Source organism: Balaenoptera borealis (assembly GCF_965194805.1).
Source record: "Balaenoptera borealis genome assembly, chromosome: 1".
Taxonomy (NCBI): domain Eukaryota; kingdom Metazoa; phylum Chordata; class Mammalia; order Artiodactyla; family Balaenopteridae; genus Balaenoptera; species Balaenoptera borealis.
In genome coordinates, this window is record NC_138860.1 from 140,800,454 (window position 1) to 140,822,921 (window position 22,468).

A 22,468-nucleotide genomic window follows, 5' to 3' on the forward strand; every position below is an offset into this window, starting at 1 on the left:
CTGGGCTTTTAGGAGAATTATCTTTAGTATACATTTATGTATGTATATTATAAAGATGCCATTTTGTTATAGTTAAAATTGTCACTGATAAAGATAGAGACCTAAGCTGTAGTTTCATTTAAGAGATACTGACAGGAAATTGGCTCTCCCTCTTAGTGACTGTGTTTCAAGGGGCAGAGCAGGAGGGGTGGGAAAAAAGGAAAAGATATTAGCTGGAGCATTTTGGGTCTTAGATACCCTCATATATAAGGGAAGGTTACATTTGTGTATGTTTCTTATTACTTTTGTGTTTTTTTGTATATGTAATACATAATCATAGAAACATTGAAGAGATAATGATTGTATTTATAATTCACATGATTTTGTCAGCTGCTGTAAAATAAATTATCTTTGTATAGCTATCACTAGGTCTGGAGTGTTTTTCTTATTTATAGTATTTTCATTTAGAAATAAAAGCAATTTATGATCTTTGTGGAATTTTGTAAAGTGGAAGAGATTTTTTCAGGTCCTTTGCTGATTAATTTTTTGCTTAATTATATGTTATTTTATATACAACTCTAGGTCCTGGGGGTTTGGGAGGATCAGTGCATTATGCCACAATGGCTAGATCTGCTGTGAGACCTGCAAGCCTTAATTTAAATCGTTCTCGGAGCCTTAGTAATAGTAATCCAGATATATCTGGAACTCCCACGTCACCAGATGATGAAGTACGGTCAATCATCGGCAGTAAGGTAAACTGAAGATATGCGTCTATAAATTTGGTTTTCAGTTTGTGAACAAATGAGAAATGTCCAATTGTTTTACTTTATTTTTAATTTTAAAATGTATTTGAGTTAGTAATAAGAAAGAAATTGTGCGTTTCTATTCTGTCAGTGAACACATAAATGTTTGATGTTTCTATTCAATGTTTTTGCTATTACAAACTGGTTTGTGCGCTCTGCTCAAGAATATCTGCCAAATTAAAAAATTTGTGCAGGGTGACCAGTCACATACGACTCATTGTCTGTCTGATTATCATGTGAAAAATGGTTAGATTGATTTTCTAGAGGATTAAAAGAGACCTGTGACTGCTGTGTAGTTGGGACATATTATCAACTTAAAATATGAGCCTCCCTTCTCCAAAAATATCAAGAACAATGATTAACAATTAACAGAGCTACATTTCACACGGAAAACTCTATGTAAGGTGCACCAGGATTAGAAAAATATGATTTATTTAATCATGGTTAGTGATTTTCCCAGATGATAAGGGAGAGGCCAGCCAGTATAAGATCCAGCTGTATTTTATGTAAGCATCCATCTTTATTACCCCCCAAAATATACTTAAGGAACAAGTAGTCATTACCTTTCTATAGTTAAAGTACAAAAATAACTCAGAGTTTGAAAATCAAACTGGAAAAAAAGAACAGTAAGACTGAGGCCAAGAAATCACATTATGTTGGGTTTTGACCAAACCATTTTAAATTGATTTTTTGCTATTAGAAAGAAGGAAGATACCTTTGTTACGGAATCATAGCCAACTTTTCTTTGGCATTTTAGTCTGTTAATTAGGATATGAGGAAGAATTAGCAAACATGTTTTGGGGTCTGTGTTTAACCCTTAGCCTGAACTAAATAGACCTTTTTTTTTTTTTAATGATCTGAGCTTGTTTTTGTGAAATACTTGAATATAGATCAAACACATCAGAATTACTTAAATCTACTCATATAGTTACAGAAATTTTACATTCAGACACTTCTAATAAACTTTAGCATTGCGCATTTTAAAGTACGTTTTACGTAATTTGAAAGTAATTTCTCACAGATCAAAAATACGTTTTTTAAAGTAATTTCTTACAGATGAAAAAAATATTTTGTAGCCTTATAATTTAAAAAATAAACATGAATTTCAATAACTTAAAGATCCAAATAGGTGTTACTCTAATTAAACAAACTTTCACTTTTTGTGAGCTTTCTGAGAGAATGATGTTCAGATGTATTTACATGGATGCTGCAGAGTAACCTGAGTAATACAGCAGTTACAAAAGAGACGGCTTTTCTCCCTCCACGTATCTTGCCATGTCTAGGAAGACAAGGTTTTTTATCCTTGTCTTCATTCTTGATTTTTTTTTATTGTGATGGAGGTAATACTTAACATAATTTACGTACTGTAAGTACAGTTCTTCAGTGGAATGAATCTCATTTGTGAATTATAAGAAATTTTCCTATTAAAGAGCTATAGTTGCCATTTTTCTCAAGGTTCTACTTTTGAAACATCTCTTAATTTCTGTAAGATTTGCATTATGCTTCATTTAGCATAATTCTAGAGTTTTCCTTTATATATGATGTATTTGATAGATTATAACATCAAGATTTAGAACAAAAGTGTACATGTATTGGAATGATTATTTGTCTTTTTTCAAGTGGTTCATAAAATGGGACATAATAATGATGTAAACTTGCTTCTGATATTATGATATACATAAACTTTTGAGAAAGCCGTCATAAGGTGAGACTTTGTCTTATGACAATACAGTCTTGTCCTAATCAAATTTTATTCAAATGGTTTTTGTATGTTCTTTTTTTTTTTTTTGGTTTCATTATTTTTGATAGCTACCTACCTTCATTTTGGACTATCATTTAGTCATAATCGCAAATAATAATGGTGTATAATTTTATCTCATTGAAAAATTATAAGGAATCTGAAGTTTATTTATAGCTACTCTTCATTTATTCTGATTTTATTGGCTTGGAAATTAGAGAAACTCTTCTTTAATGATTTTTGTCTTTCACTCTGCCTTAGCCATGGTCATACCCTTAGTCTTGTCATGATGAATAATTTTAATCCTCATAATCTCAATTTCATGCATCTTGTTCTCTAACCATTAGCTTATATTTTTCTGTCTAGTACCCCAACTCCAACAATTTCTCTGCTCGGCAACCTCCAATCACTTGATCGTATGACCTTTTTACTGTACCTCACGCCCCTAATGTTCTTTCTTCCAATTTAGCCAGCTTAAATTCCATGATCAATCATTATAATTATTACCATTATAAACAAACGTCAATTCCCTTATCTTTCCCTTACTTCATTTTACTTGCTTAGCCAAACCTCAAACCATAGCTGAATTCAGTTGACTGCCTGTGGCCTTAAACATGATTTGAGAAATGCCATGATAACTGGTCTCATTTGAAATTAAAGGCCATGAACCTCAAGAGAGCCCTTAATGCTGTCAAGCAATTATACTATATTTCTTCATTCCATTTACTTTCCCATTCTCCCGGAAAAAGGTTTAATGCCTTCTTTGGTACCTCAAACCCTCTAACAGCTCCCCACCAATCCCCCTCCTCACTTTATCTCCTACTTCATTAAGAAAGTTGAGGCCATCAGAAGAAAACTTTTGTCACCTTTGACCATCACATCTACCTACCCACTACCATCTACTACTACCTACTACTTAAAACTCTGCTATAGATGAACTGTCCATTTCCCTAAGTCCATTCCCTGTTTGTATACAACCACCCATCCCCTTTCACCTACTCAAGATCCTCACTCCAGCAGTTCTTTCATCACTCTCCTACATCATCAGTTTCTCCCCATCTACTAAATCAACCCATCCCATAAAATGGGATAAAAAATAAAAATTTTTTTATTTCTCCCATAAAAAAAAATCTCCTCTCTAGTATTTCTGCTGGTAGCTTCTTCATCATTTCTCTGCTACCTTTTGTAGTAGAATTCCTTAGAAGTGTTTTCCATACTTGCTGTCTCCAATTCTTTTACTCTCGTTCTTTAACTCCTGTTACCCTACTTCAAACATATTCCTTTGATCTTCCTCCCATACTGCCCTTCTAATGCCCCCAGTGCTCTCCTTGTTCTTAAATCCAAAGGTTAAGTCTCAACACTTGGCTGACTTTACCTTACAGCAGCTTTTGACACAGTTAATTCTCCGATTTATTCTATTTACTTAGCTTCTAGGGCACTACACTCTCTTGATTTTCCTCTTTACTGATTACACCCTTTCAGTCTCCTTTGTAGATTCTTCTCTTTCTGATCTCTTAATTTGGAAGTGCCCCAGGCCTCTGTCCTTATTTCTTGTCTTCTCTTTTCTCTACACTCACTCACTTCGTGATCTTATGAAGTCCTGTTGTTGTAAGTATCACTTTATGCTGATATCTCACAAAAATTGTATTTCAAGTACAGATATCTCTCTAGAATTCTAAACTCAGCTGCCTTTTGTAAATCCTTTAGTTCAGATTTGCATATATGTTAAAGGTAGAGCCACTTCTCATCACCTCTAGTACTACCATTTGGTCTGAACTACCATCGTCTCTTACTGAATTAATGTAATAGCCTTAAAGATGGTTTCCCTCCTTCCAACCTACACTCACTTCACAACATAGCAACCAGAATGCTGCTTTAAAAACTTAAGTCACAAATAAACAAAACTTAAGTTGGATTATGTCATATCTCTGAGCAAGATCCTATGACTAACTCCTTTACCTCCTTTAAGTCTGTACTCAGAGAACTACCTTCTCCATGGGGTCTACTCTGAGCACTTATTTAAATGTATAAGTGTGTCTTTCTCCTTAGCCTTGTCCCGGGGACTTCTTATCCCCTTACTCTGTTTCTTTGACTCATAACATTTACTACCTTTTAATGTAACATATAAATTAGTTACCTGTTATGTTTATTTTTTAGTGTTTGTCTCCCTTTATTAGAGTATAAGCTCCATGAAGGCAGAGATATTTGTTCACTGATGTATCCAAAGCAACTATAATATCCAGCATATGAAAAGTACTCAAAAGACATGTATCCAAAGAATGAATGTTAGTAAGCATTGAGTATCTCTAGCAAGAGTAAACAACTTTTTAAAAATTGAATTATGCTTTTGTTTGCCCTCTTGCTATCAGGATTAATTAAATACTTAAAGTTCTTAAGATATTTGGTTTTATGAAAGTTTTGGTTAGACTTCATTTCCTAATACAAAATGCAGAAATCCTGAAGTTCTAAAATACTATCAACAGGCTTTTATTACTCTAGTGGCTATAAAACCATATTTGTGAGTTTTTTTCATAATTATTTTGCCAAAACTGATCTTTCTTTGTCCTAGCAATGTTCTTTTAACATTCAGTTGTGTAAATATATGGTTACATCAGGTTTGAATTTTATTGCTTTTAAGCAAATGCCAGTGCAATTTTACATTGATAATTAGTTTCTTTCTAATGTATCATCTCCTATTTTTTCATTTATTTTTCAAAAACTGAGAGCTTACTGTGTGCATAGCTTACTAAATCCACTATGCTGAGGATTGTATTGAAACATGAGTATTGATGTCAAGTCAGATATACTGTGAGCCTTATTCAGGGAAGGAGCCTATCTATACCTAAGGGACAAAACAAAATAATAATGTTACAGAGATTTGGCAAAAACAGAATAAAAACACTTTCATGCACATGTACACACATTTGATTAATCTCTTCTGTTAGTTGGAGATATGTAAACATAGTTATTATATTAGTAAATATCAGTGATGACTTTGCTTAACTAAGGGCTGTTTGATATAATTCTTAGCTGTATGACATTTAAATTATGGAAATAATTTGCTTTACAAATAAATTGGCCACCAGTTTTCTTTAAACAGTTGGCTTTGACTTGATGTGATTATAACTGTTCAGTGCCTCAGTATTTTGGATATAATGTATAATTAATGGCACAAAGAGATTTATTGTTTATTCTCACATTACTCATTAGCATGTGCCTTAGTTTTAAAGGAAATTATTAAGCAAGAAGTTAAAAAGTGAACTTATGAGTACAGCAAAGTTATTGTTTCTCTTTTTGTAGAAATTTATGGTAGAGAGAGCACAGTTGTAATTTTGCAGAAATTAGATGCTTATATTTTGTTATTTTTGTAACATGAGTAGTGACATAATTTGGGAGACTGAAAATTTTTGTTTTAACTTATCTGAAAAACATATTGTGTGCTGATTTGCTTTTATTTGAAATAATATAATGGGGTTCTGAGAAGTCTTTATTAATACCTATAAAATGGGGTATTTTATTTTAAACAAATCTATTGATTACGTAATTTTATGAGTATTTGAATATTGCCCAATTTACTTTGCTAGGAAGCATTTAAAAAAAACACGTATGGCAAGTTTTTGTTAAAACTATTTTTTAAGAGTTTACTATATTTGAGGCATTGTATTCAGTGATTTACTTCCATTATTTACTTTGATCTTTACAGTATGAGGGAGACATTTATCATTATTCCTATTTTGTAGCTAAGAAACTGAAAAAGAGATTGGGTAACTTACCTTAGATTTTACAGTTAGTAAGCAGTAGAACCTGGATTTGAATTTTAACTCTCATCTTACACATTCAGTGTCAAAAATGAGGGGAAATGGGTAGTTACTGTATCATCCTTTCAACTTCTTTGTATTTTTGGAAAAAATAGGGAGAAAAGGAGGGGAAATATTCTCCCTAAAAGCTAAGCCCTTGAGAGCTAGTAGTTTGTATTCCCTCTTTCCCCCTCCCCTTTCCTCCTCCCCTCCCTTTCCCTTCCCCCCTAGCTCCTCCTTCCCATAATATACATGCATGGGCCTCACTCCCAGAGATTGTTATTTAACTGTTTAGAGGTAGGGCCCTGCACATTTGTGGTGATGGTTGTCCTTAACCTTCCCAGGTGTTACTAATGTCTACATAGAGTTGATTACCACTGTTTACTCTTTCTTTTCTTTTACCTATCCTTCTTTGGCGCTTTCTGGTTTGGGTTCATACTCAGGCCCTAATATTTTTAGTTGGCTTGTCTTGTGTTGTCTTCAGCAGTCCTCTAAAAATCTCTTATACCTTGCTCAGTTCTATTTGTAGGTTCCCAGGGCCCAGCCCATGTTGCTGAATCTGGATTTCTGGGGGTAAGGGCCAGAATCTGAATTTTATAATTCAGGTGATTCTAATGATCAATTTTAAGAAATTGAAGTAAAGCCCCAGTCCCCTTTACCTGGGATCATAATAACCTCTTTCAGAGAAGACAGACATAATTCACTTCTGGTCATACACATTAATAGCATATTGAATTAACTTCAAATTAATGATAGTGATGCTGAAGATACAATTCCTACAGACAGCCCCAGCATAATGTTTTTCATTACAATTTTTATATAAAAAAGTAGCCCATTATGTTTAATTTCAACAAGCACAATAAGACTGAGCACAACTCCAAATCTACCATCATTTTTAGGAAGGAGCAAATATCGGGCATCTTTTTTTTTCTTAATTTTTTACCTAATTTTTCTTATTGGTCCCTAAAAGAGGAGGCAAGTTCAAATAGAATTGTGGAGTATTGCTACACAGAAGTTTTCAGTTGATGACAGATGGAATAAAATGAGTCTTTTAGACAATATTGGAATGTTTTTCTTCTTCCATTTTTTTTTTTTTTTTCTTTTAAACCCTAGTTAGATTTAGAGGAAATTGTCTGTTGCTAACTTGTACCATCTTTGAAGAGAGTTTGGGGGGATGGTGCTGTGGGATCTTTAGTTGTTGATACTTAAAGGTGATCCCTTTATATAAAGAGAAATTACCTTTAAATGCTATACTTAATTTTCTTTGTGATTTTTAAAAAATTATGTAATGAGATAATTTTGATGAACTAATATTCTATAGATGCCTAAAATTTTTGGTTGCTTTAACAGTACTAATTAAAAACATGTTTGCATTGGAAAGTCTGGATTTCTTTAAGAATATAGCATGCCACATGTAATATTTCTTTCCTTTCCAACTGCTTTCTATTATATGCTTAGGGTTTAGACCGCTCCAATTCCTGGGTTAACACTGGTGGTCCAAAAGCTGCCCCATGGGGATCCAACCCCAGTCCAAGTGCAGAATCAACACAGGTGGTGTTTATATTAGAGGTTTCTTTATTGGCTGCTGATGTTTCCCTTTAGAACATTACTTTTTAGTATATACTATGATTTCAGTGGCTTGCTTTTTAATAATTAAAAAGTGTGTATTTTTGTTTACTTAACACATTTTCCAACTGCTATGCATGAATACCACCAATTGCACCAGTAATACTCTCCTTTCCTATTTCCTGTCTCCTTCTCCTTCCCTCCTGTATACCCCATTGATGTTTCAGTGCCTGCTGCTTATGCAATTGATGGCTTTGATAACAGTTTCTACTTTTGGGGTAGCGCATCTTTAGTAGGAATTTAAAAATTTTTTGTGTGGAAAAAACCTGACAGTTTTCCATTCGCTTTTGGTTTAAAGTGTAGCTATTGTATCATTGTCATTTAGCATTTACTATCTTGTCATTTTCTTCATAATCACTGACTAGAAATATTGGTAATAAGCTGAAATTAAATATGAACAGTATATGATCCCCATGCTGTAAGATTAAGTACCAGAAGCAAAAATCTGTTTTAATCTGTACTGTGTTGCAAAGTATGAAATTTGTTGTAACTTATTTGTACTAGGTTTTGCTTACTTAAGTCTAATTGCTTGATAGCTAATACTGCATGATTCCTCAAAATATACTTCTCATCTGTGTATTGGCTTTGGAGGACAATGCTCTCGTTCTTCAAGAAAAATTTTAATTGCAAATTTATTATAAATGATTTATATTTAATATAGTATATGGCTAACCTGAATCGTAATTTTTGATGATAGTGAAACATGAAAGAAATTATTCTAAACTTTTAATTTTTTAATTAAGTATAAAATTCTTGATTTCTCTTTTTGGTCCGAGACCCATGAGAAGTATGTTTTTACTTTTTACATTTTCTTACTAGATACATGCATGTGTATAGATCACACAGATAAAAGTTTCATTCTTTGCAGCACTCTGAATTTATATAATCATTAAAATACTTATCTTTTAAAGATAAAATAAACAGAAGCCATTTTGATACTTCTAATGCATTGTCATTAAAGCAACTTAAAATAGTGAAAATGGGATGAGCAATAAAACAGATGGCTGTTAAAATGACAGTAAAGCTCTGTGTAAAAAATTGTATATAATCCTTGAACTGCATAGTCATCCACAGCAGACTTTAATGGTATCTCGTCATTCATTCATCTTCACTCCATAGGCTATGGATCGAAGTTGTAATCGTATGTCTTCGCACACAGAGACGTCAAGTTTCTTACAAACATTAACGGGACGCTTACCAACTAAAAAGGTAGATTCATATGAAGATAGTCCATGTAGGGGGAAAATAATTCCAACAATTAAATAGATGTAAGGATTCTTTACATAACCAGTATGAGATGTTACAATAATTGCACTGTTTTAAAAAATACATTTGAGCAAGCATTGCTTGTCTGATGTCTTTTTGGGCATACCTCTCCATTGCAAGCTCTTTTACATTATTATAATATTTATATCTTTGCAGATGACTATTTTTAGAGTTTAGTGCATTAAATTTGATCATTAAATTTTAGTACCAAAAAAATTGTATCAACTCTTAATTCTGTTTCTGTAACTGCTTCTGTTTTGTGTTTTAAATCTCCAGGGAAAGGAAGATGAGTTAGAAAAATTATCACTCTTAGTAAGATATGTTGATTTGCTTCCCTTATGCACAGTTTTGTTAGTCCTTTTTCATATTAATATACACTATTGTGCAAATGCTTTGTATGCATATCCATTATAAGGCAGGAAATTTCTGCTATTTTAATAAAAAGACTTTAAATACCTGAAAACTTGAAAATTAATGGCTGATATCAAAGTTTAAATTTTTAAAGGTATTTCCTAAATTGTACCAGCAAAGTTCATGAATGTATTTGCATATGCTGAAATATGTATGTAAGGCACAAGCCAGATTTTATTTGTAACTGTGAGTTTTCGGTCTAGTTTCTTTTTGCACGTACAATTTAGGAGCCTATTTCCCACCTGTCCTTTTAAAATTACATTTTACTCCAAGATAACATGTAATTTTTTCAGCTGTTCAACATGCCACTGTCTTACGTGTATAAATAGCCGTTTCGTTAATGGGTGTCCTCACTGCATCATTGAATGGTTCACATGCCTTATTTTGCTTATTCTCATTATATCTTCATTTGTACTTGCATTATTTGGTTTGTGTTACCAGCAGACCTGACACTGATAATAACTTTGGATTTACTTCTGGATAGCTATTTCATGAGGAGCTGGCTTTGCAGTGGGTTGTTTGCAGTGGCAGCGTTCGGGAATCAGCTTTGCAACAAGCCTGGTTCTTTTTTGAGTTAATGGTGAGCAAACTAAACACATTCTTTGTTTTTCTTATTAAACAATTTTGTGTTAGCTCATGATTTTATCCTAGAATCTTTTCCTATTGCCCATCTTATGGTTTTACATGTGCCTCCAAGACAAAATTACCTTTGCTACATCTCTAAATAAACACTGTGGACAATCAGCACAATTTAGATGGAGTTATAAAGCTAATTTAAACTATGTTTTTAGGGATAGTTGCAGAAGCTAATTGTCTTTTTAAAGGAAACCTGTGATACATTCTTTCTTAGTCTGAACATGCTAGTGTATAATGGCAGTACTATTGATTTCATACCAGATAAAAAGAGCTTTATAGATACCTACTGCTTTTATGGTTAGAAAGCTCTTAGGGAAATGCCAGTCACAGCCAATAAAAAACAACCACACTTTCTACTTAATTCAGTAAATGATATTAAAACAAATAAATGAATTAATATTTTAATAAATATCTATATACACAGCATAAACACATATATACACAAAAGCAATATACATTTATTAAGTACGTACAGTATGGTAGCACAGCTCTATGGGCTAGGAATTACCAAGGCACAGAGAGATTAAGTGACTTGTTTAAGTATACATAGCTTGTATACAGCAGAGCTGTGATTCAAACTTAGGCATTCTGGCACTAGGGACCTTCCTCTCTAGCTTCTAGAAAGCTGAAATCACTGAAACTTTTTCTTCCAAAAAAATTATGTAAAATAATAAATAAGAAACAAAGACAAAACAACAAAAAAGAGACAGAAAAAAGAAAGAAAGAAAAGAAACAATGGACGTTTCCAGAGTATGCCATAGAATCATTCTCAGCATTGAATGTTACTTATGTTGAGGATTAGAAGACATTTCTTCTGCAAGTTAAAACTATAATGAGGTATCGCCTCGCACCAGTCAGAATGGCCATCATTAAAAAGCCTACAAATAATAATTGCTGGAAAGTATGTGGAGAAAAGGAAACCCTTCTACACTGTTGGTGGGAATGTAAATTGGTGTAGCCACTATGGAGTATAGTATGGAGGTTCCTTAAAAAACTAAAAATAGAGCTACCATATGATCCATCAATCCCACTCCTGGGCATATATCCGGAGAAAACTCTTAATTCAAAAAGTTACATGCACCCCAATGTCATAGCGGCACGATTTACAATAGCCGAGACATGGAAGCAGCTTAAATATCCATCGAGAGATGAATGGATAAAGAAGATGTGGAATACATATACATTGGAATACTATTCAGCCATAAAAAAGAATGAAATAGTGCCGTTTGCAGCAACATAGATGCACCTAGAGATTATCCTACTAAGTGAAGTAAGTCAGAAAGAGAAAAGTCAAATACCATATGATATCACTTATATGTGTAATCCAACATATGATACAAACGAACTTGTTTACAAAACAGAAACAGACTCAGACATAGAAAACAAACTTATGGTTACCAAAGGGGAAAGGGGGTGGGAGAGGGATAAATTAGGACTTTGGGATTAGCAGATACAAACTACTGTATATAAAATAAACAACAAGGCCATACTGTATAGCACAGGGAACTATATTCAATATCCTGTAATAAACCATAATGGAAAAGAATATGAAAAAGAATATATATATATAACTGAATCACTTTGCTGTAACCAGAAACTAACACAACATTGTAAATCAACTATACTTCAGTAAAAGATTTTAAAAAAGACGTTTCTTCTAGAGATTTGCTAATCTACAAAAAAAATAAATCAGGGACCATATGTAAGTGATAGGCAACTCATTTTTTTCCCCTAGAGAATAAACACCAAATTGTAATTCATGTGCTTTTAATATAAGATCAAATGACTTTTTTTTAATAGTCTTACATGTAGGTTCAGATTTCTTAAACATGAAATAGTTTGACTTGGCTCTGTTATTTACCAACTGTAAAACCTTGTCATTAATTTCCCTGAATTAAAAAATTTTAGTACCGTTAACACATTGTTGTGATAAGAATCCATATCTAAAAGTATTTGGTAAATTGAAACCACTTTAATTTTTACCTAACATTTTATTCTTAATATCTAGTCATCAATATTTAATGTACACCCACCATATGCCACGAGATGCTAGGTGCTAAAGATACTACATGCAGTCAAGGTTTCTAACCTCTCAGAGCTAACAGTTGGGGGGACATGGAATGGCAGAATTGTTAAGTCATGGAAAGATGTAATTTAAAATAATTTTAAAGGATGAAATTTTTTTCTGTTGACATACCCATAGTTTTTTTCCCACTGATAGCCAGGATAATGTCATGAAGCTGATACAGAGATTGAGTTGTATTGTGTTTGATATTTCTCTAGCACATACAAAATATTGTAGGGAACTTTTTCAAAATATTTGATGAGTTAAAAGTATTTTATCTATCTGTTAAATTACATGGTATGTTGACAAAAATAGCCCTAATGTTTAGAATCTCTGTAACTGTTCATTACATCCATAAGAAATTAAACGAATGGCTTATTTCTTTTTTCAGGTAAAGAGCATGGTGCACCATTTATACTTTAATGATAAACTTGATGCACCAAGGAAAAGTCGTTTTCCAGAACGTTTCATGGATGACATTGCTGCTCTTGTCAGCACAATTGCTAGTGATATAGTTTCACGATTTCAGAAGGTAACGGTAACTTATTTTTTTAAACTAAATCTGTGTTTCAAGCACACGTTAAACTATATTTGTTTTTCTTTTAATTGTTTCCCAGGACACAGAAATGGTTGAGAGACTCAACACAAGCCTTGCATTCTTTCTCAATGATCTGTTGTCTGTTATGGACAGAGGATTTGTCTTTAGCCTTATAAAGACCTGCTATAAACAGGTAATGTATAATTAGTAATAATTAGTAATCAAATAATTTAAATGCTGCGTTTGCTCTTTTAGGGCTGGAGCTAGATATTTTTCAAGAACACATTTATATAGTGATGTTTTTAAAAAGTGGCATATTTTTATTAGTAAGGGAAAATAAATTACATTTATTAGGACACAGGACTATTGCAAGCTGCTGTCAATACAGCTGGCTTTTCATTGAGTTATACTGGCCCACTTATGACTCTTTGATTCTCATTCAGAAGTATGCCATCAAGTCAGTAGTCTAAATGTAAAGCAGCCCCAAGATGCCATGCAAGAGTAGCATTTTTACTGAATGAACAGCTAACCCAACTTTTTCTGTCTTAAGTGATTTTTAAAGCAGTTGCATTTTGCTGTGTATTCCTCATGATGAAGCCCTAGACATTGTAGAGTTTAGAAGCATGAGTAGATGTTTACCCAAGTCACAGATATCATTATCTAGCTTTTTCTAAACTAAAAGTATCCTAGAAGTTTTCTACAAACAGCTGGTTTTGTTTTAAATTTTTTATCAAATGATTAATGAAACCTGGCTTTTAGAAAACATTAGTTATTCGTCCTGATAGACCATTTGGGTAGTGAGCTGTATAATCATCCTAGAATTACATTTTAAGGGAGCTTTAAAAATGTACAGATCTCTGTGTCCCATCCCAGCATTTCTGAGGAGTTTGAACCCTGGTGGCGGGGGTGGGAGTGTGGGAAACAGTGCTTATAAAGTACTCCCTGCTGGTCCACAGATTAGTTTTGGGGAACTACTGGTTAAGAATGCTATTTGGCAGTCTAATACTTAGATTTTTGAAGCTCTGTTCTATTGGATGCCATTATTGTATGTTTCTTTTAATAGAGAAGTTAAAACTATGCGTGGGCACTGATCTCTTTGCAAGTATTTGCAACACTATGTATTATTTTTACTTTTTCCCTGAAGTTTCATGTATTATTGCTCCCAAAACCTGTCCTGTCTTTATTCTTCAAGCATTGGCCTCCTACATTTGCCAAACATTAAACTAGACTCTAGGGATGCTAAAACTATTCAAATAAGTCAGTCTATATATGTCTCCTCAAGTAGCTAATGGGTGTAGTTGGGAAAATAGATAATTATAAATATAGGTTAACACAAGGTGCTGTAAAAAGAATGGATAATTTCTTTTAGGAAGTTATTTTGGTGGTATACTTTTTCTTCATAAAGTATATCTTTGAGAAGTGGAAATATTAATGCTATATTGGAAATATAAGAATGTGGCTTTAAGAATGCACCTAGTCAGTGGATTTATACAGTAAATCTTGTAGTTCCAAATTTTTTATTTTAAGAGTAACTTTGGAAAAAGCCGATAGTGTTATTTAAACCACAGAATTCAAAACTGCTCACTGAGTACTGTTCTTTAATTCTTTAATCCATCATTCTGGTATTGGTAGTAGAGAAATGATATGTTCAATTGGTGTTTTCTTATTTATGCAATGCTTACAAGGTATCTTCAAAGCTTTATTCATTACCAACTCCAAGTGTCTTGGTGTCCCTGAGGCTGGATTTTCTGCGCATCATCTGCAGCCATGAGCACTACGTTACCTTAAACTTACCCTGCAGCCTGCTAACTCCACCTGCGTCACCATCACCTTCTGTTTCTTCTGCAACATCTCAGGTATGCAAAGTGTATGAAAACAAATTTTTTTAAGTCCACACTTGCGGAAAAAGCATTCTAAACACTGGAAAACATGAAGAGTAACACTGTTGAATAATAGCTGTGTGATAGGCTCCATACTAAGTGCATTATAAGTATTAATCATTTACTCCTCACAGGAACTCTAGGAGGTAAGTTCTGTTATTATCCCCATTTTACAGGGGAAAAAAACTGAAACACAGAAACGTCAGTAACTTGCCCAGGGTCACATAGTAAAAACTGGCAGAGCTAGGCTTTGAACCATGGCACGTGTTGGCTTATTCTAGGGCCCAAGTTCTAACCACTTTGTTGTACCCCTCTTACCGATTCATGCACAAGGGAGTGAATTCAGCTACATAAACTCACTCGATGTTTTCACAAGTTGTGTTTGTTTGAGGCAGACACAGACTGAGTTTGGGGGACAAGGTATTTATTAGATGTCAATACCTGTGAAAGGAAGGGGAATGAAGCATAATTTAGCAGAGAAAGAAGTCAAACTGCAGTGCAGCCCTGGCAAAGCCCTACCTGCCTCTCTTGTATCCAGAGAACCCAAAGGAAACTAGATGGGTGTTTATGGGTTTTCACAGGGTGCCTAGTAGTTGCTCTAAAGATGAAAAAGGGTTATCGTAGCAGTTATTATGTGTCCTGTCATACAGATTGAAATGAAGCGATTCTGTGGTTTTCGTATCAGAGAAGCCTGGATGTTCCCTCCTAGTGAAACATCTTCTTGCTATATAATTCCTAAGGCAAACAAGCTACTTCCTTAAGCTCTTAATGTCTAAAGTCAAAGTGGATATGGACTCTTTATAAGTTTATTTTTGAGATATTTAATTCCTGAAAGTAATTCCCTACACTAGATCAATCTCAGATGTTTAAGAAAATTTTAAACTTTACTTAGAAAGATTAGAAAACATCAGAGAACACCCCCAACTTTTCGTTTTACCTTTGCAAAAATTCTTAAGGATCAGCCTATTTCCACATACTTTTACCTGGCTAGGACACACTTCTTCCAATAACAAATGAGGCTAGTCTTTTGCTCCCTTCCCCCATCCTCTGTCAAAGATGTGGCTACACAGTCAAGTACAAATTAATCAAAGGTACAGTTCCTAAAACCTTTAATGAAATACATTTGTTTACACCTGACTCCCTGCTGAACATCTCATTCAGCCAAGAAATTAACAGAATTTCTTCCATTATCTCGTTCCCTACTTTCTCATCTAACTGCAGAATTTTCAGATTCTAATAGATGACAGAGACATCACTCTTTGGGAGGTGGGGGCAAGGATAGTTTTATATGCTTATTAGGAAGATGATTTCTCCATAGAGAAATCTGAAGTCTGTTCTTCTAAGAAACCTCGCATGGGCGGTCTTGAATATGGATTAAGGGTGATGAGATTGAGGACATTCTTGCCTTAAGCTATATCTTGGGGGGGATGCTATTTTACAGTATTAAAAAAGTTTTAAAAACTCAGTGAGTGGACAAAAAAAATAGTAATTTTCTAGAGATAGTGTTTTCCCTGAAAAACAACTTCATTAGTATTTGAAATTTCTCTGGAAACCGATAGCCTTGACTATAAATATTTCTCTTGTACTCAGCAGTGAGTACATAATGTATCATATGGATTTAGTTCCTTTTTTCCCTTCAGAGTATGATATTGAAACATTAAGTGGCTAAAAGTATAAAGGAAAAAGCAGATGAAAAAATTTTAATATGAGAAAAAGGAAATTGAAAATAATTTAAAATGTTATTTCATCATAGTTTCCTATACCAAAAGTAAGAGCAGTTACTTTCTCCAATGTTAATAATAGTAATGTAAAAATAAACTCTCACTTTCAGATAATGCTCACATCTCATTTGTTGTAGTGCTCTGTCTATAGAATGTTTTGTTGCATAGCTGTTATAGTTTTGTTCTACCTCACTCCCAAACAGAGTTCTGGATTTTCCACCACTGTGCAAGACCAGAAGATTGCAAATATGTTTGAATTGTCTGTGCCTTTTCGCCAGCAACATTATTTGGCAGGACTTGTGTTAACAGAGCTGGCTGTCATTTTAGACCCTGATGCTGAAGGGTGAGTAGACCAGTTTTTGCCATGTAGAGTATCAATTTGATTTTGGAAAATGGGACAGAAGTATCCACTTAACTTCCTAGGAATCAAAAGAATACTGTTTACCACTCTTCTTCTACTTCTGTGTTCACTAAGTTCCATACTCATGTTATTTCTATATTTCATCAGTTTTAAGAAAGACATTTTTTGTCATCTCTGAATTTGATGTTTGTCTTGAAATCAACATTGTATCATGGTTTAGTTGGTGGCCTTTTTTTCCTTCTTAGTAGTACATAAAATATTTGTGCATATTAGTAGATGGACTTATAGATTTGCTGATATACAGCAGGCACATTTTAGTTAAGTAGACTGATCTGTTTGATTCCTTGTGAAGAAAATTTTTGATTTGTCATCATACTCTGTAGCATGTACTTCAAAATTTGCTCTATAAACCAATGTACTTAGGTTTTAGAAACTTCTAAAATTGTGTATACTTTTAAAGAATTACTGGAAATTGATATAGTAAGAAGAGTATATTGTCTGATGATTTGAATTTATAGAAATAGCTTTTCTATAAATGTGTTGTGATCTAAGATCCCTTTAGGATTTCTATCTTAACAGCTATTTTCAAAAATCTGAATGACTGTAACTCATTTGGGTAATAATTGCTTTTTTTTTTTCCATAATAGTATCATTAGGAGTTTGTAATGCAGTTTAACCTGAAGTAAGAGCTCCAGAGAACAAAAGGAGATACTTTTGAGCAGGTTTTTTAAGAATTCTATGATGTATTTGTTGAACGAATGAAAAAGGATGCTTTTAAAGTTCTTAGCGATAGGGACATAGTGAATGCTTAGTAAACTGTCAAAGGCTAAAGCTTCTGCAAATGAAAGGCATGAGTTTTTTTCATAACAGCAACTTCTCGCGTTAGGAATATAGTTTTAAGAAGCAGTTTTTCACACTGTGCTCTGCAAAGCTGTAAGGTTCTGAAAAGGTCCTTAATGTGCTTCCATGTAGTATGGGGTTGGGGTGTAGACATTGGAGTATGGAGAGGACAGACTAAGTGGGTGAAACCCTGGGTCTCCCACCCCTGCTTGCCACCACTCTTATATTTTGCCATTGATAAATGAATATAATGTCATTGCGGGGGGGGGGGTAAGGATCCATTGTTTGAAAAAAATCACTCTGAAAACCACTTCTAAACATACTACCTTTCTTTAATAACTGTTATATCTCAATCATTTGACTCTATATTTCCAGTATTTTTACTTGCTACATCAGGATAAGTTTGGTTACCAGAAACAGAAAACCTTTCTTCATACTGGCTGGCTTTATTAAAGGAAGGATATTTATTTTTTCATAACTGGAAGAAAGATAAGGTTTTTAGCACACTATAATCAGCAGCTCAATGATGTTATCAGGGTTCTGTTTCTTTATATCTCTTACTTCTAGTAGAAACCCCTCAGCTTTATCCTGAGGCTAGTGTGCCTCTCATGACTGTAAGATAATTGCTCTGGCAATTGAGCTTAGATTATTACTTGTTCATGTCCAGCAGAGGACAGGGGGAAAAAACCCTCTTTCAAGCATGCAATGCACATCTTTTCTTTGGGCTGATTTGGCTCACTTGCCTATCCGGTACTGTTACAGTCACCAGAGCAATGCCAGGTTCCTGGATGGATTAGATCACTTCTACTCAGATGTGGTGCTTAGACTGGTTTTGGTTCATGGGTGGTTTGTTACAAAGCAGAAGGTAAGGACATCGTGCCTAAATGTAAATCAGCTGTCACGAAAAAGTGTTTAGTTCATACGATATTTTTTTTTGTAGACCTTCTCAGTTAAGGAAGCAATTAGTTAATTAACATTTATCTCTTCTCACACTGGTAATGAAACAGCTTTACTGACTGTCTGCTTTAAGTAGCAGGGCTAGTCTGATTGGATCTATCTACTTCAGAAACTGGGGGAATGGAGTCAGCTTCCCCTGAGTCACAGGGGCAGGAACGTAAACCTGAAAATTTTTACATTCTGTTAGGAAGGAAGACAGGGGAAGGAGATGTTGTGTAGGTGTTCAGCAGTGTCTGATAAAAAATAGAGAATTCTAACAGTCAACTATTTTTGTGATGAGGTTTCTTTCTCACATGAAGGATCAGTTCTATTAAAATAGATACATTTCTGTGGAACGGTATAGGACCTGTGAAAGACTTCTTTACTTCTTTTTTATCTCTTCCAGCTGGTCTTCAGAGTTGGTCCTTTGACACTTGGAAAGATTTTCTATCAAGTCTGAAAGCCGTGATAACTGTGTTCACTGCTACTTTGTCTATTGAGTTAAAAAAGATAACTGGAAGAGCTTTAAATAGTAATATACAGGACTATAAGCTTTTACTGTTGCTTGTTTCCTCCTTTTCTCACTCTTTCCTGCACGCAGTCCATTAGCAGATGCCTTAATACTATCTCCAAAATATATCCCAAGTTGAGCTACTTCTCTCCGTCTTTACTGCTGCTCCCCTAATCATGCTTCCATTCTTCCCTCCCTAAAATCCCTTTTCTACCCAGCAGCCTACATGGTGTTTTAGAAATGAAAATTAAATTACGTCACATCCTGGCTTAAAACTCTTTAATGTGTTTAAAAGCACACTTAACTTTTAAAATAGTAAAAGTGTGTGCTTTTAAAATAGCATTTAAAATAAAATTCAGACTTAATAATGGACCTCAAAGCCCTATATATCTAGCTCTTGTCTACACTGCCACTCTCTTCCCTCCTCACATACTAAAATCTAGCCATCCTGGCCTTCTTTTTGTTTCTCTAATGGGCCCAACCCAGTCCCACCTTAGGGCTTTTGGACTAGGACTTTTCTCTGCCTGAAGCAAGGCTGAAATTGCCCTAAGATCTCCACATAGGAATTTCCTCCTTGTGACTCTTCAGGTCTCCACTCAAAGAGTATCTTCTCAATGAGACTGTCATTGGCCACCCAATCTGAATTACAGCTGTGTTGCTGTTGCCACAATTATTCTTAACCAGATAAGCCTGTTTTATTTTCTACAAGGCACTTACCTGAAATTTGCTTGTTTGTTCATTATCTGTCCCCTTCCCTTAGAATGTGAGCTCATGAGAGCAGGCACTTTCTTTCTTATTCACTGCTGTATTCCCACTGCATTAGAATTGTGTCTGGTACAGAGTGGACACTTGATAAGTATATGTTAATTCAGTGAATGAATGATTGACTATGAGAGACTCACATCTCTAAGTTTTACATTCTTTTTATATTTACATGGATAAAATACAACATACATAGGTTAGATAGACCCTTAAGAGGATTGTTTTTCTTTTTATTCCTTCTGCTTGCTAAGTAATCAAAAATAATTCCTTGAGTAGCAATAATATGTTCTAATATTGTTTTAAAAATTTATTTATTTTATTTAATTTTGGCTGTGTTAGGTCTTTGTTGCTGCGTGCAGGCTCTCTCTAGTTGTGGTGAGCGGGGGCTACTCTTCATTGTGGTGCGTGGACTTCTCATTGCGGTGGTTTCTCTTGTTGCAGAGCACGGGCTCTAGGCGCACAGGCTTCAGTAGTTGTGGCACGCAGGCTCAGTAGTTGTGGCACACGGGCTTAGTTGCTCCGCGGCATGTGGGATCTTCCTGGACCAGGGCTCAAACCCGTGTCCCCTGCATTGGCAGGCGGATTCTTAACCACTGCGCCACCAGGGAAGCCCCATATGTTCTAATATTGACCAAAGATTTGCTCTCTAGAAATTTTCATTGCAGTTAGAAAGTTACAACGTTGAAACAGGATACTATGGTTAAATGCAAATTTTGTAGTACAGACCTAGTTTTGAAGAAGATTAGCACCTTTATTATAGCATTTGTAAAATTGAATTATTATTTTTGTGTCTGTGTTTCTCTCTTGCTAAAGCAAGCTCTTTAAGAACAGGGACAATGTCTTATCTCCAACATCTAGCATAGGATATGACAGGTCCTGCGTGCGTGCGTGTGTGTGTGTGTGTGTGTGTGTGTATGTGTATAATGGCTGAATGTGATTGAGTAATGTAGACACATGAAAAAGGCTTCATGAAGACCAGTGGGTAGAGTTTAGATAGGTTGAAGTCTGGCGCTGGTAGCTGCTGAGAGATGTTAAATATATACCCAGGTTTGGGAATCATCACTGGTGATACAAGTTGAAAGGGAGAACATAAAAGGCAAATGATCAGAATCTGAGACTTGGGAAGAATGATGGAGAATATGAAGAATAATGGGAACTCTTTGGAGAAAATACTGAGAAGAAAACATAAAAGATGACAAAGTGTCAAGTAGTGAGCTAGAAAATGAAATCTTAGATATGTCCATTAGATGGAGTTCTTGACAGTATTTAAAAATATACTTTCTGAATAAAAACTGAAAGGAAGAAGAATCTCCAGCTAGATTTCATATACAGCTACGTAATATGGTAGATAAGCTCAAGAGCCCCGGAGGAAGAATACCTGGTTTCAAGTCCTAGCTTTTAAATCTGTTGTGTGATCTTAAAAGGGAAAAGCTAATATTTACCGAAAAAAGCAGTGTACAAGGCACTGTGCTAATAAGCATGTTACATAAATTATGTAAATTAATTTTCACAGCCACCTTATGAGGTAGGTTATTACCTTCATACATAGATAGGGAAACAGAGGTTAAGTATCTTTGAAAAATCATTTAGCTATTAAATGATGAAAGGGGTACAGTACCATGTGGTAAGCATTCAAAAACTTTTAGTTTCAGAGAAAGAGAGTAGATATTAGGAAGTAAATGAAAAAAAACGCTGGATATATACTGCACATTCAGGAAGTTTATTACTAGAGAAATCATATAATAATTTATTACTAAGAGAAATACTATAAATAAGCCAGAGCAAACTAGTTTCAAGTGAACATGTATTTTCAAGATAGGAAAGAAGGGAAGAACTTAGTGAGGAGGGACATTGAAGCTATTGAAGAAAGAATTTTTTCTGAGATGAAAGGAAAGATGATTTGGTAGCTATAAAGATGGAGATGTGTTAAAAGACCTGGCCAGAGCAAATTCAGAACGGCTTTTCTTTCCTAAAAGAAAGTTGGAGGTAAGGTCTTCTATTGAGATTGATGGTGAGAGGCTTAAGGAGAGAGAATAAGATCTGAAACAGCTGCCAGGTACAGCATTAAGGGCAGTTGAAGTTGGATGAATTTTTCTTTAGAATGGTTTTCATAGTCAAAGCAGCTTCAGTCTAAGAAGAGAAGCCAGAAAAGTGTGAAGATGAGAGTGATCCTTGATAGTGTATTAGCCAGTTGAAACTCGGGATTGGGAGTCTAGAAAGTTGTAAGGGCCCAAATGAGCAAGGAAGTTCAGTTTAAACAGAAATGTCAAAGGCAACCCTAGCCATGGACTACATAACCCATTAGGTAGAGGATTTTTCTCTTAGATAAAGGAAATAAAAGTTTATTTTGGTTAAATGTGAAAAGATTTTATTTGATGAAATAAAATTTACAACTACTTAAAATTTACTTTTTTTGCTTTAAAGTATAACCATAACTGGTTTTAAGTTATTTAATATTAAAATGCCCTAAGGAGTTAATGAAAAAATATTCGGATTTACTCTTAAGTGAATTTGTATAGTATTTCCTTTTCCCTCAGTTCTTATTTTGTACAGCGAGATATTCATTAATTTTATTTATTTTTTGGACATTGATTAATT

At 34.3% G+C, this 22,468-nt stretch overlaps 1 protein-coding gene across 7 annotated transcripts in view; it reads left to right on the forward strand.

The window, feature by feature from the left end:
• The window catches only part of DOCK7 (dedicator of cytokinesis 7), a 184,726-nt gene that overhangs the window by 110,375 nt on the left and 51,883 nt on the right, over positions 1-22,468 (forward strand). For 4 of the 7 annotated variants that reach the window (XM_082356245.1, XM_082356246.1, XM_082356243.1 and 1 more), the window contains 8 exons: positions 562-731; positions 7,776-7,868; positions 9,063-9,152; positions 10,105-10,200; positions 12,713-12,853; positions 12,939-13,052; positions 14,545-14,715; positions 16,664-16,803. In XM_082356245.1, the coding sequence (XP_082212371.1) occupies positions 562-731; positions 7,776-7,868; positions 9,063-9,152; positions 10,105-10,200; positions 12,713-12,853; positions 12,939-13,052; positions 14,545-14,715; positions 16,664-16,803 (1,015 nt within the window). The remainder of the gene's footprint in view (positions 1-561; positions 732-7,775; positions 7,869-9,062; positions 9,153-10,104; positions 10,201-12,712; positions 12,854-12,938; positions 13,053-14,544; positions 14,716-16,663; positions 16,804-22,468) is intronic. The other 3 variants (XM_082356247.1, XM_082356248.1, XM_082356244.1) reach the window with 1 other exon arrangement.